Below are 16108 nucleotides of genomic sequence, written 5' to 3'. Positions count from 1 at the left end.
CATTGAATGAAAAAATGATTTGCTTTTGATCGGAAAACGCCGTTCTTTGTACTAATCGAAGTTTCAAACTAGGGAACAATGGCAAAGTTAATTGAGAATGTGTATACAAACTATGCAGAAAAGGAAATACATTGATTAAAATTTCAAGTTTTGTTCATTATCCAAAGCTTTCCCTTTGTATACTATCGGAGAAGAAAATTTGGAAGGTCGGCAATTTGGTTTCAATATCTAGCCACAATTGAGCGCTTAAAACGCTGTTTATTCAGGCCACAGATACTTCAAATGAAATAGACCATCCTAGATGCTAAAACAAACAAGTTTGCCTGAATCTATTTCATGCTGATGACAAACTAATTGAGGAACTGGACACTTGATGCAAGGCTGACATGTCCACTAAAAGGGGTTTTGTTAAACTTATGGCTTGGACAATACCATTTAAAAAGCGGGAATGTTTAGATAAGTCAACAAAGCCTCGAACCTGTGCCGAAACAAAATCGTTCCTTGATCACGAGTTGAGACCTCTATATAATACGACTGTGCAACACCGTATACGTTCATTCACGGCGACCCTTGAAGGAAACACGTTGAACGACCGAGGCGTAAAACACACAGCTCCTTACTTTGCTGATATGCTTCCTTGTCCATTCTCTTCAGGTCAAGTTGCTTCAGTTTGCCAGTTTCTCCAGAATAACGGAGAGATAGATCGCCTTTCGCGATTTCTATGGTCCTTACCCGCAGATATAGAAAGCGACGAGAAAACTACCGAGACAATTCTTGTCTCGAAAGCTGTTGTTCACTTCTATCAGAACAACTTCAAGGAATTGTACGCAATACTCGAGAGCAACAAGTTCTCCAAAGAGAACCATGAACGACTACAGTGTCTCTGGAGGACAGCACACTACATCGAAGCGGAAAGGCAACGTGGCAGGCCTTTGGGAGCTGTAGGGAAATATCGTGTGCGAAGAAAGTACCCTCTCCCTCGGACGATTTGGGACGGCGAGGAGACCACTTACTGCTTCAAGGAGAAATCGAGGAACATTCTGAACAAGGCGTACACCGACAATCCATATCCCACTCCTCGTGAGAAGTATGAGCTTGCGAAGATGACTGATCTCACTGTAACACAAGTCAGTAACTGGTTTAAGAACAAGAGGCAACGAGTGCGCGCTGCAGAAATGAGAAAAGGGTAGGTTAGTCCCTCACTCGTTTAGACCAGTTTATTTTCTTTTACATGTTTATTTGAAAATGTATGATCATGAGAGGTCACGATTTCGCTTTTGTGTTTCATTTGCATGGCTGTGAACTAGACCAAAGAATTATCTTACTGGTTACCTTTACATTTTAAGAGTTTTTTTTAACTCTTTATTCTAGCTCATGTTTCTGGTTGCTCATTAATAGCTCCTTAAAAGAAAATTACTGAGTTTCCGTTACAGATACTAGCTCAAAACAACTGAGAGTAGAAATAACCTTGTTTCGATTATCTGTAAATGTTTCAATCGTTCAGAAATATTTGAGCCTATCTTTACCTTTGATTATCACGTTTTTGATGAGATCTATGCGAGAAAAACTAAATACAAGCATTTAGCATTTTAGTGCGAAGATAGAAGTGCGATTTCATTCTAAGATTAAACGGAAATATTGATAATGCTTTTTGAAATTCTTCTTTAATAATGATACATTTGTGTTATGGTCAAATTTGCGATACTCATGTATCAGTTTTTCATTATTTTTCTCCAGTGATAACCATCCTTTACTCTTATGGTAATTTCTGCAAAGTTGTTTAATGAGGGAGTCATTGCTTAAGCCTTTAAGCGCCTATTAACACCCTATTCCAGCCGATTAGATGTTAACAGGTTCCGATTATCCCCGAAACATTGACTGACAAAGAACTGAATCGCAAGCCGCTAATTACAAAACAGAGTATTTGCAAAAAGGGCATTCGGCATCTGCGTCTCCTATTGCACGCTCTTTACGTTGAAATCATTCAGTTTCAAAAGGAGAACGTGTGTTTTTAGACACTTCTGACATGAGAACTAGCGGTGCATTGTACAATGTATCGAATCTGCATAAAGTCTTGTTTTGAATGGCAATTCCAGTGATGTCTAGAATATTCGATGAATACACTATTAAGATTTCCTCGAATTGATTACCGCCATAAAAATGTTTCTCCTTGTTCACACTACGAGAAAACAAAAGGAGCTAAAAAAGGTGAAGTAATTACTACGAGAAAGAAATGAATGTTAAACACTTATAAATCGAAGACATTAACATCAGATTGTTGGATTGATTTTATGTGAAAAGCTTAATGAATACCCCATTCTTCAATATGAAGTCGATTTTTACCTTAATTATCATAAATGTTCATTTCTGAAGAAATGAAAAGCTTAGAACTACATTTTGCCCAATACATTGTCCATTGAAAATATACATATACATATTAAGTTATGAATATTTCGTTCCTTGTTTTTCCCTGTAAAAAGAGATCAGATTTCATATCGATGGCCAGTGCTGCTGCGTAAACTTCACCAGTGTTTGTGTGCGGGCAGAAATCGTATCACTGAATCAACAGTTTTGATACTCATGCTTCAATCATTTACCCGGTCCAAATGGATAGGAAGTTTTAGCGCTGTTTACTTTTCATTTTAAAGCCTCGCGCGTATTTGTGCACCTGCGCGTTGAAAAACCAACCGAAAATATTAGCTAATGGCTTTAGCCATCATCAGAGCACGAGATTCGATACCTATTGACATCAATACAGAAGTTTTTTGTCGCGCTCCCAAAAGCATACGGTAGAATTACACTTCTTACTGCCTGAAATTTCCGCAATTTATTCTAATTTTCAACACAATGCTGCACTGTACGTATCACATTCGGTATTGTGTACACATCATGTTGTCGTTGTAGAAAAAATGTATGAAAATTGACTATTCATAGTCGCCCTCTATCCTATTACGTGAAAATATGACCTAAATCTCAAAATTTCTCATGCTTTATTGCCATGTTAAGGCGACTTTTGTAGTTCTCTGGTGCCACTTATGGTTCCGCGTCCTCATTTGTTGTCATTTCAAGCGAAACATGTCATAACTGACTTTTCATTGTCAGCCCCTTTGCTTCGTATATATTTCTTTGAGTCGCAGAATAGAATATGAATATAATATGGAATAGAATATATATTTGTATAATTTCTGTATTGTATGATAATATTAGTGTTTTATTTATTGTTGTTGTTGTTTTTTTATACTATTTACCTCTTTGGCCTGATGAAAGATGAGGATCGAAGAACATTCTTGATTAGATTATAGCTTTGGATAATCTTTGAAGTCGCTTGAATGACAACACCACCATGCTACTGATGAATAAAAAGTGTTAAAGTGTAATGATATGGGTACTGATAAAAATAAGTTAAATTAAAGTTAACTCTCCATTTATGCCTTTTCCAGGGGTCTGGATCAAGACGGAATGATGAAAATGAAAGGACCAGGACGGTCCATGATGTTCAGCTATGATGAACTACGATCTCACTTCCCTTACCTTATTCCACAAGCCCCAGTCATTCCAACGCCACAGCCTTCGGTGTCTGCAGCTTACTTTCAAGACCTTCATGTGCACGCTCATGCACATGCTCAGTTTCACCGTTCATACGCGCCGCTCCAAACGTACCCAGCATATGTTTCGGGAAGTCCTCATCCATGTACCAGCACGTGCACCAGTAACCATACACAAGTTACTCCTCTGAGTTTGTCTTCACAGACAAGTGCTTTTGAACCGATCTATTCTAGTCGGCTTGCATTGGACAACTTGTAATCGCGAATTATGTTTGAAAATTTAATTGAATAACTTTTGAGCGTTTTCTTTTGTTTTATTTGTATTTTTCAGTCACATTAATCTCCTGAATTAGCTATACATTGTACAGAGATTATAACTAAAAAAGAAAAACTATTTTCCGACCAAGTAGAAAGCCTCTGTATTCATTGGTGTACAGCATGCAGTTACTTGTTAGAAATTGAAAAGACAATACAATACAGATGGACTAGCTAAGAGATATTCGAAGATTAAAAGCTTGACTGCGGTATCTATTTTAACTCATTATTTGAAATCGTCTGGTTTTCATTGAAAATACTTTGAACTCTATAATATCACTTTTACCACTTAAATCGACATTTTTGTAGCAGCTAGCATTGCTGCTGATAATTTTCAAATACTATTGAGGAGGCAGGAGCACAGTGGAATACTCTCAATAAAATAAGAAGAACCAATTTTATCAATGATAATGATAGCAATGCTAATAAAAATATATTCATCAGTGTGATATTGTGTTTACAAAACATATGTGGTCAAAGAAGATATACCCTCAGAGGAGAAGAATCTAATCAAATAGCAAGAGAATCACATTTTAATACTTCTTCTTCTTCTCAGTGATTTGATCTCCTCCTTCATTTTCGTTTATTTACAGCCTTTCTTTCCGCCGATATCTCCATATATTTTGTTTGTTCTTTAAATTAGTACTTATTATATTTTCACATATGCTCCCCTGTCTCGCTACTCAACGCACTACCCTTTGTCTCTGAATAGAAGGCTTCATACTTGACCAAATTTTTAACTTCATATCTGGTTAAAACCTTCTCGTTAGAAGAGATAGAAACGGATGTAGGCAAGAGTAAAACAGAAATTACTGAAAAAGTGCGTCTAAAAAATGTGAAGATTTATAACTATCAGAGGTACACTTTGCATCGGACAGCTTACAGACACCTTAAAATAATGATGAATACCAAAGAAGTAACAGGGGAAATGAGTTTTTTTGATTTGATTACTTTCGTAAAGCACTAATATATTACAGGAACACGAAGCAAGCTAAATTAACGGAAATGAAGATGGTATTGCAAGATGCGAGTAATTGTTGAAATCAGAGGATGAAATGTGACCATCCGGTCACATTCATAAATTCATTCATTCATTCTTTGATTCACATATTCATTCATTCGTTCATTTATTTATTCTTTCGCTCCTTCTTTCTTCAGTTCGGTCCATCCGTCCGATCGTTCCTTTCCTCATTCAGACCAGAAAAGATGGAAAAAACCCAGTGTCGAAATGTAAATTTGATGAAATTTTTTCTCTTTTTTGCGTTAAGCAATTGAAAAAGAGTAGGTTAAGATAAAGACAGATTATAACTACTATGAAAGGTAAAACAGCAAGAACGACACAGGCGAAACCTTACTTGAGTCGTTATGAGTATGACCTTGTCAACAAGATTGATACGGCAACCAAGATGTTCATCTCCGCCAAGATATTGTTATAGTCATTTCTATCTTTTCGATGAGTTATAATTTATATTATATACGTCAGTGACGTATACGACGATCTCCTCCCTGAAAGGAGGTCGATAACGTGCAATAGACTAGTATTCCATACAGGGGAAGTATAAATACACCCATAAGCTGCACACTACAGTGGTTGAGCTTTTTCCTCGATTGTCAAGCGTTATCGGTGACGAGCCTCATCACGAGATTGAATCGCTTGAACACGGCAACTCTATGAAAATAGTCAGTTATTCGCGTAAGGGTTTCTGTCTGTCTAACCATAACTACACATGAGGATAAAATGAAGGTCTTAGTGGGGTTAACCACTGGCCGTACCACAGCCAAAACAATAAACCGTTAAGCGCAACAATTGACAAATTTTAACCGTTAGTCGTGAAGAAAGGTAACCATAAAAAATTGCGGGTGACAGCAATGGAAGCATGTTATTCGTTAGCCTTAAATTGGCCAAAATTTTACCGTTTAGCTGTAAAAGCCGTCAGCATGATGAGACCCTCTAATATGCACACGTTAAGCCTTTATCACTCAAGCTTCTTCAATGAATGAGCTGAATTATTTTTTTTTCTTATGTGCATTGTCATTTTGATGAATTGATATATTAACGTTACCCAGGTAACTGGCTATTTTGAGTGGTTATGTTGCTCGTATTTAGCGGCTTCGCTTAAAATTTATCTGTCTTTCCTTTTAAATAGAAATAAACCTCGTAAATCTTAGTTACACCATGACATCAATTAAAATTTTATAAGGGTCGCAATGGTGCGATGGCTCTTACGGCCAGCGGTTTAAGATTTGACCCTTTTTGTGGCGTACGGTTTTTTTCCCCGTTGTAATGAAAGAAATATTTTTTGGTTAACTTCTTTCACGACTAGCGGTTAACATCTGTTAATTTTTACGCCTAACGATTAATTCTTTTTCGTCGCTTTATCATTGAAACCCTCTTCTATAGACTATCTAGAGGGGTCGCATTCTGCTTCGCTTTACGTTTAATAATCAATTGAAATTCTAGAAAATTTCTTTTGCTTTTTCCTGTCAGCTGGGATCGGTAGACATTTTCACTTGCAATGGATTGAGGAATTAAACTGTAATAAGAGAACATTGTCCGCTTTTTGCCTGAAAGTTTTTCGTATTAGGTTCAATATTTAGAGAAGAAACGGCGGTAACGAGGAAACTGAACAATTCAAGGTCGAGAAGGTGCCAATTGCGCGTGCGTTCATAAATCGCCACGTGGCCTTGTCCTTTCGAATGCAAATTTCCTTTAAACAAAACCTACTTTGAATATTATTCCAACCAGACATGGAGGAAATCGTTTGACACCCTCAGAACCTTTACATAGCGTGAGGCTCGCTCGTTTTGCTCCAGTACACGACTCGACAAATTTGGCCCTATTTCTGCCCCTTGAAGCGTGAACAACAACGCTAAGATGCGCCTTTTGACCGTAATTTTTGCGCTGTGTTTACACTTGATACCTGCAAATAGCCGCCATCTGCAATTTCAACTTAGCGGCTTCGAATGCTTTTACGAGGACCTGGTGGAAAACACGGAATGCTCGCTGGAATATGCACCTATCACCGGGGCCGATCCTCGCATAGACGTGTACATCGAAGGACCCGACAGCGACGTTATTTACAAAGAAGAAAAGAAGGACTATGATCTCCACAAATTTAACGCTACCATGAACGGAACGTACGCAATCTGCTTCAGTAACGTTTTTGACTTCTCTATTGGCGAAAATCTTGTTTACTTCGATCTAGTCAAAGGGAATGAAGACGAATTGGGCTATGATGGAGTCAGCGGAACACAAACAGCCTTGACTCTCTTCGAGAAGTCTTTCCTAAATATTCACGAAAATATGAACTTGATCGAGAGATATCAAAATTATTACAGGTTACGAGAAGCAAACACCCGAATGGCCGCCGAATATTTAAAGCAAAGAGTTCAGTGGTGGTCAGTAGGACAATCATTTGTCATTGTTTCGGTTGGTATTGCTCAAGTTTACGTACTACGTAGATTTTTTACTGTTTCAAAAGAGGATCTCTGAACAACAACAAAAAATTATCCGCTCTTGTATTTGCATCATTGACAGATGTTCTTTGTGTGCGTCGTTTGATTATTTCGCTCATCTCCAGCTGACTTCACTCCAGCTGACCTTAGACACTTCACACATTTAAAATATAAGATCAATAAAACATTTTAAAAAATTGGACTCTCTTACTCAGCAATCGTATCGGTAGAGTATTTGTATGGTTATATGTTTACATTGATTATTCGTAAGATGTAAAATCACCATGGCTAACTGGTTAATGATGTAGCACTTTAAGTTGAGACTAATTTAACTTGATATCAAACCTATATACGGGAAAATTCCTATTGATCCAAAATAATTTTAATTTGTTTCCTGTTGTAGCTGTATTGTTTTTGTTCATTGTTAACTTCATGATGAAGAGGTATTAGTGATATCGGTGTAAATTCAGTGAAGTGACAGGGGGGGGTTTCTTTTTTTTGGCGTGCGATGGTACAGTTTGAAGTTTGACGGGAAGACGAGCCAGGTAATGGTTCTTAAAAAAGTGATGATTATGGAGTCAGCTCTGAGAGAATCATTTTTGATAATATTAAGGAATTTTATGGTCAGTGTTTTAAATTGTCATTCAGTAACAACATAATGGAGACCATTGAATGAGATAAGGATGAGGATCCACAGACGAATTGACCTTCTTACGTAGGGAAGAAAATGTGTTTTGTTTGTTGTCACTTGCATCACACTTTTGAACACACCACTTACTATACGCTGACGATGAGTTTAACTGCAACTGATGCTTGTCAGATTAAGTTTAGTAGCTTAAAAGTGAAGATATTAGAGTTCTTAGGCAGTTCGGGAGGTCATTGACAGTCAAAAAACCTTAAAATCTTGAAAAATGTCTCAATTAGTCGTCTTCTAGCATATTCTCTGGCCTGTTGTAAAATAGGTGGTCACAGTAATAACGATCAGCCTGAGAATGCACTTCTTTTCGGCTTGGGAGGATAAAGCGATTTTAAGTATCTAAACTTTGCTTTGGAGGAAGGCAGCTTATATGACTAAGATGCCTGAGTGGGCAGAATGGCGAAGTAAGCAGAGGGAAAGTCATGTAAACCTGCAATGATTTAATTTCGTTTTGTTTTCTCGCCCAAATCACTCGACAGGGAAGCGTTGATCCTTCTATGCAGCAGGAATGAAAGCTGCTGCAAGGAGAACTATGCACCAGCAATGAAAACTTTTCAAGGAAAACTAGCTAAAGTGCGATTTCCTTTAGAGAAAATCTCTCCAAGTGCCAAAGAGAAGTCAACTTCTCTCGAAATTTTTTCTCAGTTTTATTTCTTGAAAAGTCCCCTTGCTCGAAATCTGAATCAAAAGTTATTTGGATTGGGACACTCAAAGAAAAGGATCAATTAATTACTCAAGCAACCACTCCTGCCACAAGAAGAGTAGCTCAATATATTTTTGCTCCCACTGAATTACCGAGACCTTCACAGCGTCGTCGAATTAAAAAACGCGGAAACAATTAGGCGTGAGAGACCTCAATTTTCACGAAGATCGACTCAAAGCAAGCCGATCTTACATCAGATAAGTGCCGGGCACAAAATCAGTTCTTTCTTTGCTACAAATCATGCTGTGCTAATTTCCGAAGGATCACGCTAACAAAGGAAGTAATACAAAGTATCATAAGAGAGCAGAATAAATTACGCCGTTTTATTTCAAGCCAATTAAAGTATGACGTCTTGATTCCTGGTTTATGTGTATATGTAAAATCAATATCGTGATTGAAACTGTGTCTTTTATGCTATCTTAACTCGAAATGTAATCAATTATTTCCGGTTACAGAGCCAACATCAAGCCTTTCGTGAACCCAGAACATAAGATCAGTCCAGCACACAACAACACAAATTTTGCTACATGTTAAATTCAAGAAATAATCATAATTTTACCTATTTAGAAGAGCTCAGTTTCCTTAAATATACTAAACATGTGACAGTGTTTTTTTTTACCATTTTTCTTCTTTCGACTGAGCTCAACATTGTTTGCAACATCACTGACAAGTAAGATGAAAGAGAAAAAAGTCGCAACTATTTGGAAAATAGCTTACAAGGTGTTCAAGCTTTTTCTAGTAAACCAGCCGTAGCATTACAAGTAGTCCCATTTCTTTTACAGCGCGCAATTTATGAATGATGTCATGTTATGGTAAGTTGCCATTACTCAAAGCGTTTATTTTCCCATTCGCAGACGGTATAAATGCACCAAACAGAACTATTCAGCCTACTCAGACATGGTCAATTCCTTTGTTATTTCTCAAACATCGCTTATGTATTTTTATTTCATACTATGTTCAACCCTTCAGCCTGGCTGCGTCTTTTCCTGAAGGTAAGATTAAGAAGAAATTACAAAATGAAAAAAAAAAGGAATAAAAAAGAAAAAAAAGAATCAAGGAGTTTGCTATAAATAACCATTTCACCCCTTAAATATCGAGCTCTGTCTTTTCAATAACCATACAGGAGGGTATTTTGAATGATTGCCATGTAGTATATGTGAATGATCAAACTGCATCCACATTAGTAATCAACTTACCAAAAGTTTAAGCATTCTTCAACATGGTTTTTATCTTCTCGTCTTTTGCAGTGTCCATCAATTTTTTCCCATCTGGGTCTTCTCCATCGGGATCTGCACCCTGAAAATTTCAAAGTAGGAAGTCAACTTTTGGAATGGATATTCAGTGGAACAAAGTGCGCTATGGATTACCACAATTTCAGTGAAATTGAGTTAAATTTTTGAACCAAAGATACTTAGAGCACCAGCGTCAAGCGTTGTTAAATGTACAAAGACCGCTAGACGGTAAGACAGTTTCTGACTGCGGACTCTCGTTTACCCTAAGAAAGTGACCAATTACAATGTTAGCTCTTCATACAAATAGTAAAGGTTATTCATCTAAAATGGGTCTTTTTCGTATTAGGTAATTAAAACCATTCCGGTTTTAACAAATGGTTGCTGAATTAAAGTTACGGACGATTATTTCTTCCCTGCTAACACTGGAAAAGGTCGGTGAGTTCCTTAAATAGAATTTAAGTTGAATTAAAAAATAAACAGAAAAAAGCCAGATATCTAACCAGAAATTGTTAATCTCTAAAATATAGCCAAATGGCGATGCTTTTGGCAAGCCCTGCTTAGCATGAGCTAATTAGATGAGCTAATGTAGCTCAGCAATCACAGGCCCTAATGTGCTCAATCAGGTGGCTCAGCAAACGTTCTTCCCTGTGAATCTTGATTCAAAGTACATTATACCCCCTCCACTGCGCACCTACATGTTATTGGATGAAAACCCACGAAAACAGTTTCCAGTGAGAAAAACTCCAAATGTCTTTTGAAAAGACACTTTAAAATCGTAATGAATCCAAACACGGAACATATCCTTTTTGATCCTTCATAATTACCAGAAATTCAGCATCCCCATTCAGTCCTATCGATTTGTCACTCCGGACAATGTGACAACATTTTCCAGGGAAGTTGGCTAAGATTTAAACAAAACAGTGAGAGGATCCTCTCTTTCAGCTACGCTTTCTCATTACCATTTGCAGCAAATACTCCACAAGATTGCTGTTCTCATTCATAACTGCGTAGTACAATGGAGAACACTCATCCTCGTCAGCTAACTGGGGGAGAAAAAAACCTAAATATTTTTAGCAAGATGTGTATTGCATATATAAGGATATAAAGCTGTTAGTACAAATGTTTAAAGCCCTTATTAAGTTACTTATTTCTCTATTCATGCACATACATTTGACTGAATCTAATATAAATAGGAAAGGAAACTAAGTCTTTTCCACCTCAATACCCCAAAACTAATCTGAGATGTAGTAGGTCCATGCGAGTAGAAGAGAGCAAAGAACTGATGCTGTCATAGTATTCATATTTTCGACTTTACAAATTTTAATCCGTTGAAAAAAATCTTATTTACGGAATCTTTCTTGCAGAAGCACATTCTAACATTTGAAATTTTCTTCATGTTTGAAATTCAAGTTACGAAATTCATCCATGTATTCTCCAATGTACACTCAGGAAATCGCCCCTGCTTATATCAAGGTGTAAATTATAAGAGGCCGAATGTAGGGGGAACTAATTCGTTATTTAAGTTTTTTCCGTCATTAAATTTTTCGTTTCCTTAAGATAATCTAATATACTTCTGCGGACATGTTACACTTCCCATAAATCTCCCATTTCATTTGCTATGATCTTTATTCTCTCCGTATCCTCTAAACATTACTCGTTACTTGAACTTCACGTTTTCATTTCATTATGATTTCCGTGTCTCGGACAGTAAATTATCAACAGCGTACTCCGACTGGATAAAGCTTTGAACCTGAAATTTCCTCGAAGCACGTCTATTTCCATTTGACAAAAAGCTAACTCCACGCTCTTGCGTGAGAAAACTTTAAAATATTTCAGTCACGTACATTTTGAAGTAAAGTAACTTGGTTCGTGTGAAATTTTCCGGTGTTCGTGATGTTATGTAAACGTTCAATAGTTTCACGCCTTTCTAGAAATTAGGGTGCAACGCAGGAATGTGGCTACATATTGGAATTATACATCTAGAAAGACTTAAGGTTAAAGTTATTCACAAAAAATATTATTTATCCATCATTGACTCTTCACTGCTAAGAAAGGTTGCCTCTGGATTAAATATGTCAATAAACAGGGAGCTTCACTTGAACTATAATATGACGTCACTCAATGGAAGAACGTATTTTAGTCCACACACACGATGACATTGACTTTATCTCCGGCATTAGGCGATCGTTTAAATCAATCACTGATATGAACCATTTTTGTTTTTCCTTTTTCAGTTGATTTAGTTGGTCACCCTAATAGATTTGTATTCAAATTGAAACAATGGGGTTTCATTTCAAAGGTCGAGAGGTCTTTCGTTGAATAAAATGAAAATTATGGAAGGACTTTAAGCTGTCAAATTCGTGGTTGTGGCACCCTTGAAGATCAATAACAGTGTTGTTTTTGTCGTCTCTGGGATGTTTTCATTCAATCCAGGTATTACTATGATTTTGAAGAAGGGCGACTCGTTAAGTTATCATTACTGAATCAGTTCATTCATTAGTTCAATTGGCAAAAAGACCGCGTCATGGTAGACAGCACCTGAAGAGGTTGCCATTATTTTAAAATCAGTCTCTTTGAAGCTTCGTAAATGAGCTCGAGTAAATAACTTACGTTGACATCCGCTCCTTTCGATACAAGATACTTCATAACGTCCAGCTTTTGAGCTTGTACGGCAATGTGAAGAGGACTGCGTCCATGTTGAATTGGCGTGTTTACCTGACTTCCCTGAAAGAAGAAAGAGGCAAGACTGACTATCATGGCCAGCAATAAGATATTCTTAATCCTGTAGGTGGGTGATTATGGATTGATAACGACGCCTTCGATGCATTCTAATACGGTGGACATACCAATTGCTTGGTGAAAAGTTATCAAAAAGATTAAGTTAACTAGGATATCACATTTAGCACAATTTGTTCACAGCAAGACGTACACTGTTCCAAAACACTAAAATCTTCAGATTATAGACAGTTACAGCTTTTATCTCTGTTATTTCGGCTCTTCAAATCGTGTTTCAAAGATAAGGTGTCAAACCTCCGAATGAAACAGAAAATCCAAAACGAAACAAATCATTTTACTCACGGGTCGAGAGAATTTCTCTTTCACGACTTCTAAATTGCCTGATCTTAGCGCTGTGACTAAGATGCTCATGTCTGCTCCTTCAAAATGATTTAATCTTCAAGAATATCACTCGTGGTCAAATCCAAACAACAAGTCGTCAACTGCTTAAACACTGCTCCTTATATATGCATGTCTACCTCACGCTATGTCACGTGTGCCATTTTGGTACAGCGCGTTTGCGATCATGGATATTTTCAAAAAGCAAACCAAAAACAAGAAATTATTAATGATGACAAAAAGTAGGATATTGTTTGTCATTACGTGTATTCCTTCCGATTTGAAAATTACTACTAGCCGACTTCATTAACACAATTCGCCCCACGCAATAAAGGGCGGAGGGGAAGGGGGGAGGAGACAGTACGTGCAGGCTACTATCGAAACCCAGCCGACTGGGACTAACGTATGAAAGTAAACCTGATAAAGGAGAAAATTCTTTCACCGTAAACCGGATTGGCGAGAATTCCTGAAAGTGCAATAATCGTGGGTTAGCTTACCTCTCTCTGAACCCTTGATAAGATAAATCTTCTTAGTTGAAACAATGAACTCCGCGATCTGATAATAGACTTATCAACAGTAAGAAAAGGAAATTCGCACGAAATCATCCCATTTCAGTTAAAAAAATAAACGTTACAAATTAAAAACATGATTTTATTTGTATAATGTCAAGATTTTCGCATTTGTCGAAGGCCTGACTTGTAAGCCCTCAACTTGGTCCAATTGTTTAAGTTCCTCTTTTGAAATGCTTCTCAGTCTTTCTATCTCAGTTGGGGCACGGATAACCTACAGTCTAGTCGTTATACGGTTTCTGTATTTTTAAACACATTTTTTTTATCCAGAACAGTATCGCTGTCAGAAATGTCTCGCTGATCGTTCAATTTCAAAAGGCATCTTCTCACAATTCTCAAAAAAAAATCGTGAGCACACGTCTGAGAGCTCGGCTTCTTCGCTTCTCTTTACTGAGTTTCCATCTTACACATAAATCACTATGGTGCTCTTTTTCCAAACCCCACTCCGAATCATCTAAGTACCAATTATTCTCACCGAGAAATCAAACGAAAAGAAAGATGGCTCGGTATTCGGTTAGCATTGACAGGAACCGTGACCCGTCGATTTGCATATGTAATAAAATAGGCCCGAGGGCACTTAAGGATTGATTTCACTTGTATTTTCAAAGTTTTCCGATAAGAGGCCCGAGTTGACAACGTTACACGGCTTCACTTAGTTAAATTGAAATCAGTAAATCAAAGGCTCAATCAGCATCGAGTAATCATGCCCTCTTGATTACCAATTAAGAAAAAATGCCCTCTGCTTCAGTTAATCAGCATTCAGTTATTTTGCCGCGCATGTGATAAAAAGAGAAAGCGCCTTGTAGACGAGGTGGCCACGCATGTGTATCCTTTACCAAAAAGGATCGTCTTATGTCTGTGCTTTTTTTTTTCCCCTGTGTTTCATTTCTCCTTCTGTATTCACGTAGAGATTAACCTTTACTTTTGGCGGTGCATTTGGTTTACTGCCTTCTTTTCTCCCCCGCCAAAATCTTACCCTTTTTAATCTTTTTTAAGGCGATAAATTGTGGAAAAATACTTATCCAGTCCGGCTTTCGGGGGTCTAATAATACTCAGAAGACTGAAGACTTCAATTGTTCCTTCACGATACAGTTAGTGGGAAGCCATATGTCACATGCAGTGGCGGATTGCTAAAGGCAGCGAAACCGTTAATTTATTACAATAAAAAAACTCCAGAAGTCAATATAACAGTTTAATTTTAATAGGAGTGCCGAAGTAAGAGTTCAGAGCAGCTAGATTAGTGAATGTGGTCAGATTTCTGCGTAACAAACAAGATCAGCTCAGTGGCCTGTTGTGAGTTGTGTTGTTGTGAGAAAGGAATAGATAAGAATTAAATAGAGAAGAAATAAAAAAGCAAAATAAAGTAAATGTGCCAATGGATAAGTAATTACTCGAGCTTCCGTAGGAAAGCCCGAGTCTTAAAATGCAAGCCGTTCTTGGTTGCCAAAAGTGGGGTCATGGTCCTAGGCGTTCCTTGCGTAAACTGCGGAAACTGGGGATGAGATTGCGACAACTTGTTATATATTGAACGCTACCTTTAATTTGCAATAAATTTGTGTCATTGTGTAAATTTTAATTGCGTAAATTTGTTTAAGTAATTGTTATAAGTTTACTTCATTTAAGTTGTCCACCATAAGTCTTATGATTTATCTCTTGAAATTTTAGGTCGTGATTTTTCTTTCTAACTAAAGAAGAATCCTTTTTTGCTGTGCATAAATTCGCGCCTGACCCTAAGCAAAGCTGTGTACGATTGTGTAAATCAGCTTAACGGATATAGTTTTTAGATAGTAAAAATATCGCACCATATTTGTGCAAGTAAATTACATTTTTTGTCAAAAACAGCGACCGAGTTTAATCGGTCATCTGAAGATGTTGCATCGACAACGTATTTAATTCGAAATTTGCGCGTGCATGATTGCCATCTCCTTCAAGTTTAAGGCCCGGCCAAACGCACGCAACATTTCAACACAACATCTTACAAAATTTTTGAATCGTGTTGTGAGATGTTGCGAAGGACATCCAAAACTGTTGTAACAAAAATTTGACCATTTTCAAACTTGATCCAACACCATCCAACATATTGCAACATGTTGTCACAGGTTGGCCAAACGTGTGCAACACATTGCGCGCAACAATGTTGCAGGATGTTGCGTTGAAAAGTTGCATGCGTTAGAATTTCGAAAGAAATTAAAAACATTTTATAATAATGTTGTACATTTCATGTGTTTATTTCGCCAAACTGCCGCGTGTCTAGTGCAATGCAAAGTTCATTTAGTCAACAGCCCAGCGGTACGATGGGGAAGCCTTTTTTTCTGGTCTTGATTTCGCCTTGCTTTGCCCTCTCATGTTAAATGCCTTTAACAGTCTATTTGGACTACAAGTAGTATCAACTCGTTTGTAACTTTTATTCATTATAAGCAGGGTGCTTGAACAACGATTGTATGATCTTTATCTGCAACTGAATAGTATTTTCATGT

The 16108-nt window shown here is 37.3% G+C and overlaps 3 protein-coding genes and 1 long non-coding RNA gene across 5 annotated transcripts; 3 read left to right on the top strand and 1 right to left on the bottom strand.

Moving 5' to 3' along the window:
- Positions 1–295: 295 nt before the first annotated feature.
- Positions 296–4309, top strand: LOC113671099 (homeobox protein SIX6). The gene is made up of 2 exons (XM_027187316.2): positions 296–1186; positions 3441–4309. Exons 1-2 carry the CDS (start codon positions 387–389, stop codon positions 3802–3804), a joined length of 1164 nt encoding a protein of 387 aa, XP_027043117.2. The 5' UTR covers positions 296–386; the 3' UTR covers positions 3805–4309.
- Positions 4310–4343: 34 nt separating this feature from the next.
- Positions 4344–9069, top strand: LOC113671096 (transmembrane emp24 domain-containing protein 7). The gene has a single exon (XM_027187314.2). It carries the CDS (start codon positions 6736–6738, stop codon positions 7351–7353), a length of 618 nt encoding a protein of 205 aa, XP_027043115.2. The 5' UTR covers positions 4344–6735; the 3' UTR covers positions 7354–9069.
- Positions 9026–13456, bottom strand: LOC113671098 (uncharacterized). Of its 2 annotated transcripts, XR_016183125.1 has the most exons (6): positions 13027–13372; positions 12559–12672; positions 10908–10991; positions 10449–10639; positions 9913–10012; positions 9026–9702 (listed from the first exon to the last, which is right to left on the bottom strand). XR_016183125.1 is itself a non-coding variant. In XM_027187315.2 (5 exons), exons 1-4 carry the CDS (start codon positions 13093–13095, stop codon positions 9920–9922), a joined length of 360 nt encoding a protein of 119 aa, XP_027043116.2. In that variant the 5' UTR covers positions 13096–13456; the 3' UTR covers positions 9026–9702; positions 9913–9919. The 2 variants fall into 2 exon arrangements, 1 of the variants encoding a protein (XP_027043116.2); XM_027187315.2 differs by lacking the exon at positions 10449–10639 and having other exon boundaries at positions 13027–13456.
- Positions 12586–15838, top strand: LOC149034219 (uncharacterized). The gene is made up of 2 exons (XR_016183130.1): positions 12586–12736; positions 14628–15838. It is a non-coding gene; the product is annotated as an uncharacterized LOC149034219 (long non-coding RNA).
- The last annotated feature ends 270 nt before the right edge of the window (positions 15839–16108 follow it).

This window comes from Pocillopora damicornis, chromosome 14 (genome assembly GCF_964200805.1).
Source record: "Pocillopora damicornis chromosome 14, jaPocDami1.2, whole genome shotgun sequence".
Taxonomy (NCBI): Eukaryota; Metazoa; Cnidaria; class Anthozoa; order Scleractinia; family Pocilloporidae; genus Pocillopora; species Pocillopora damicornis.
The sequence above is the reverse complement of the archived record's forward strand: the minus strand, read 5'-3'. Positions and strand labels throughout refer to the sequence as shown.

What these genes read in the sequence shown, in the direction of transcription:
- LOC113671096 (XM_027187314.2), top strand. Translation starts at nt 6,736, where the DNA reads ATGCGCCTTTTGACCGTAATTTTTGCGCTGTGTTTACACTTGATACCT.
- LOC113671099 (XM_027187316.2), top strand. Translation starts at nt 387, where the DNA reads ATGTCCACTAAAAGGGGTTTTGTTAAACTTATGGCTTGGACAATACCA. An exon ending in GCTGCAGAAATGAGAAAAGG is followed by an intron (nt 1,187 to 3,440) that starts GTAGGTTAGTCC and finishes TGCCTTTTCCAG; the next exon opens with GGGTCTGGATCAAGACGGAA.
- LOC113671098 (XM_027187315.2), bottom strand. Translation starts at nt 13,095, where the DNA reads ATGAGCATCTTAGTCACAGCGCTAAGATCAGGCAATTTAGAAGTCGTG. An exon ending in AAGAGAAATTCTCTCGACCC is followed by an intron (nt 12,673 to 13,026) that starts GTGAGTAAAATG and finishes TTCTTCTTTCAG; the next exon opens with GGAAGTCAGGTAAACACGCC. An exon ending in CGAAAGGAGCGGATGTCAAC is followed by an intron (nt 10,992 to 12,558) that starts GTAAGTTATTTA and finishes TTTCTCCCCCAG; the next exon opens with TTAGCTGACGAGGATGAGTG.